The 3,543-nt window shown below is 33.9% G+C and overlaps 1 protein-coding gene across 1 annotated transcript in view; it reads right to left on the bottom strand.

Annotated features, from left to right (window-relative positions):
- Positions 1-1,919, bottom strand: part of LOC107611773 (protein UNIFOLIATA) — a 3,499-nt gene extending 1,580 nt beyond the window's left edge. Inside the window, exons 1-2 of the mRNA XM_016313667.2 lie at positions 1,362-1,919; positions 359-768 (exon numbers count right to left, since the gene is read on the bottom strand). Of these exons, the coding sequence (XP_016169153.1) occupies positions 359-768; positions 1,362-1,839 (888 nt within the window). The 5' untranslated portion in view covers positions 1,840-1,919. The remainder of the gene's footprint in view (positions 1-358; positions 769-1,361) is intronic.

Raw genomic sequence — 3,543 nt, 5'->3', positions numbered from 1 at the left:
TGAAAATATATGCATAATTATAAAACTATTTTTTATTGTAATTGCAAAAAAAAATTGAAGTATAAAAACAGAGAGTTTTATATTAGTATAGAATTTTACAATGCAACAAATACACAATTATAGGTGATAGGATAATTTTTTATTCTATCAATCCAGTGAGAACATTATTTTTTTTAACCACATTGTAATAAATATAAATGATAATGTAACAATTATTTCACGTATTATATAACAGATAATGAATCAAATCAACAACCAAAAAAATTGATTTACTTCACGTATGGATAACATTAATTAATGTAGCAAATAACAACGAACAAAGAAGGTAGCATAGGAGAGAGTTAGGGTCATATTATACCTTGGTGGGGCATTTTTCCCCACGGTCCTTCGCAATGGCTTGAACTTGGATCAAGAACTCACGGCATTGTTCATAGAGATGAAAAAGGTAGTCCAATCCATTCTTCTTGCCACGTGCCACTTCCCCAGGCTCAGTCACTATGAAGGGGTGCTCTCTTTGCCTTTCTCCGCCACTGCCGCCATTGCTCCCTTCAATCATGTCATTCTCTTCTCCTTCTAACTCTTCCTCTTCACCATCCTCGTTGTTGCTTCTATTACTTCCCTTATTATTTATCTTGTTGCTTCTTCTCCTCCTCCTTTCTTGCTGCACCTGCTTCCTCCTCTCTTCTCCGCCGCCTACCACCTCCCACGTACTCCCTCCCCCGCTTCCCGCAGCCTCTTTCTCTTGTTGCACCGGTTCCTCTGATAAACCTGTGTACACATGCAAAACTAACATCGAGTTATCCTATATTTTTTCAGAATAAGTAAAGTATTAAATTCAAAACATTTCCTATATATTAGGATATTATGTTTTGGCTAATAATCAGACCCATTTCACATATATACTTTAATTAATTAATGTATCAATAACATCATATTATTCATATATAATAGGTTATGTATATAGTGTTTAACTTGTAGCATTATATATAAAATGATACAAAGAGAAAAAAACACACACATATATGTTGAAACTATAAGTCACAACAACAAATAAATCATGTTAATTAATAAAATAATGAAATTAAATCTAAACAAGGTATATATGTGTAATATATTTAATTTGTAGCAAGGAGTGTGTATATATTACCAATGGTAGAACAGTAACTTAATATAACAGTAGTCATTCATCAAACTTTTCAAAATGACTAGTGTAACATAGATTGACTCATTATATACATATAAGTATAATGATATGATTATGATATGTAACACAAAAAGATAGTTACTATATGATTAAGGGTTGAGTTTAAGAACTTGGATATTTAATTTATTTGGAAAATGAAAATAGAATGAGTTATTACCTTCTTGAGAAAGAGCGTCAAGGGCGTTGGTGGTGGTATCGGTGGTGCAGAGGAAGTTACGGCGTTTGATAAGCTCCTCTTCCTCAAGACGGCGGCGCTCAGCTCTAACGGCAGCCTTAACGCCGTACCTCTCACCGACGAGAAGGTCCCAGCGGAAGATCTGAGAGAGGCTATTCATCATGTCGTCGATCTCATCGTCTTTCATATCAATAAGAGTCCTCACCGTGAACCCTAGCTCCGCCATCTTCGCCGCCGTGTAGTAGCGTATACCGTAGGCTTGGAAAAGCTCCTCCAGACCTCCTAGGTCAGGTCTCTTAGGCGGCGGGAAGGACACCGAAGAAGGGGAGACAGCAGGGGGAGCAACGGTGTAGTCAAGGATCTGAGGCGGCGGACGAGTGGCGGAGGATGGAGGAGGAGGAAGGACGGTGCGTGGGTCCCACTTGAAGAGGCTTGTTGTGAATGCGTCAGCAGGGTCCATTGAGTGTTGAATGTTGAAGAGAGGGTTTGTGAAGTGAGATGAGAAGAAATGATGCAATGTAATTGTATTTGTGTGAGACGGTTTTGGTACTGTGTTCTAATGTTTCGATCTACATAAATATTTATAGAAAATATTTATAATTATTATTTTTTTAATTTATGATTGATTGTACTCTTTGTTGTATTTATTATGGATATTATTAAATGTACTCTTTTTTTTTTTTTTACTAAAGATATGAGACTCGAATCCGCAACCTCTTAATTGAGTATGGGAAGTCTATGTCATTTGAACTATTACTCATTGGCTTATTAAACGTACTCTTTATTGTACTCTTTATATAGGTTTATATTGTAATAAATCAAATTAATATACATCAATTTATATATCTTAGTGAATACATAATAAATCGAATCATCTCTAATCAATTTACATGTATACCTATTGCTAAATTGAATATAGCTGTATTAATTTATATAAAAATGTCCATTAGAGATATGCACTTAAAATTTTTTACGTGTAATTTTAGAATGATTTTAGTTTATTTAGGTGTTTTCTCCTAAACAGCAAGAATGTAACCCTGCAAGCTAAATAGAAGCTAATATTACGTAATAATCATAATGTAATAATATTACATGATTTATTTGATTGTTTATATATAAATCAAATTTATTCAATTCGATTTACACCTTCTTAGATAAATTAAATTAATAAGATTGGAATTAGTAAGAATATATATAAATCGAAATATATAGCTTTGATTTAGTAGGTCTAGTATATAGTAAAATGTTAAAATGACTAACAGATAGTAAATTGAATGTACAGACTTCGATTTATTATGTTCATAGTAAATTGAATGGATTTAATTCAACTTAAAGGTATTGTCACTATAGCTAAATTGAATGTATTAGTCTCGATTTACTATATATATATATACTATTCAAATTCAGTTGTTTCAAATTACAATTCACAACCTCTCCTATCACAAAAATGCATCCTAGAGAGAAAAGTTAGACAACAACACCAGAAGATTCCAATTTTTTTTCCTTATCATTCAAGAAAGATAAGAAGAGTTCGGGATTAAAAGAGGAATTGAAAACCCTAGAAAACTACTTTGCAGTGAACCCAAGCAGGAAGAAATTAAGAAGCAGAGGATTCTAGAATAGAAAAGATTTCTTGAGAAAAATGAAAACAATGAATTCTATTGAAAATGTAAAATCAAAAGCACACTAAGAAAATCACAAATCTGTATTCCTCACACCTATTTATAATTCTTTAACTATCCACTAAACAGTTCTCTCAATACTCCCCCTCAAACTGAGGCACGATTTGTCTCGAAGTCGCAGTTTGAATCTGTATTTCTGAAACGAACTCAGGGACAATGGTTTAGTTAAAGAATCGGCCACCTGATCTTGAGAGGGTATATTAACAACATAGAGAGATTTTTTATTTACTAAATTCCTTAGAAAATGCAAATCCAGCTCAAGGTGTTTACATCTACTATGCAAAACTGGATTTGCAGCCAATAGACAGGGACTCTGATTGTCACAAAAGATGGTTGGTGACATAGGTTGTGGGATTCGAAGCTCTCCCAAAAGCTGCTGTATGGACATTAGTTCAGTTTGTGCAGCATACATTGCCCTATATTCTGCTTCAGTACTGCTCCTGCTCACCTTTGTCTGCTTGTTACTCTTCCATGAGATCAGA

The sequence above is a fragment of the Arachis ipaensis genome, chromosome B08 (genome assembly GCF_000816755.2).
Source record: "Arachis ipaensis cultivar K30076 chromosome B08, Araip1.1, whole genome shotgun sequence".
NCBI classification, from domain to species: domain Eukaryota; kingdom Viridiplantae; phylum Streptophyta; class Magnoliopsida; order Fabales; family Fabaceae; genus Arachis; species Arachis ipaensis.
This window is presented reverse-complemented; position numbering and strand designations above follow the sequence as displayed.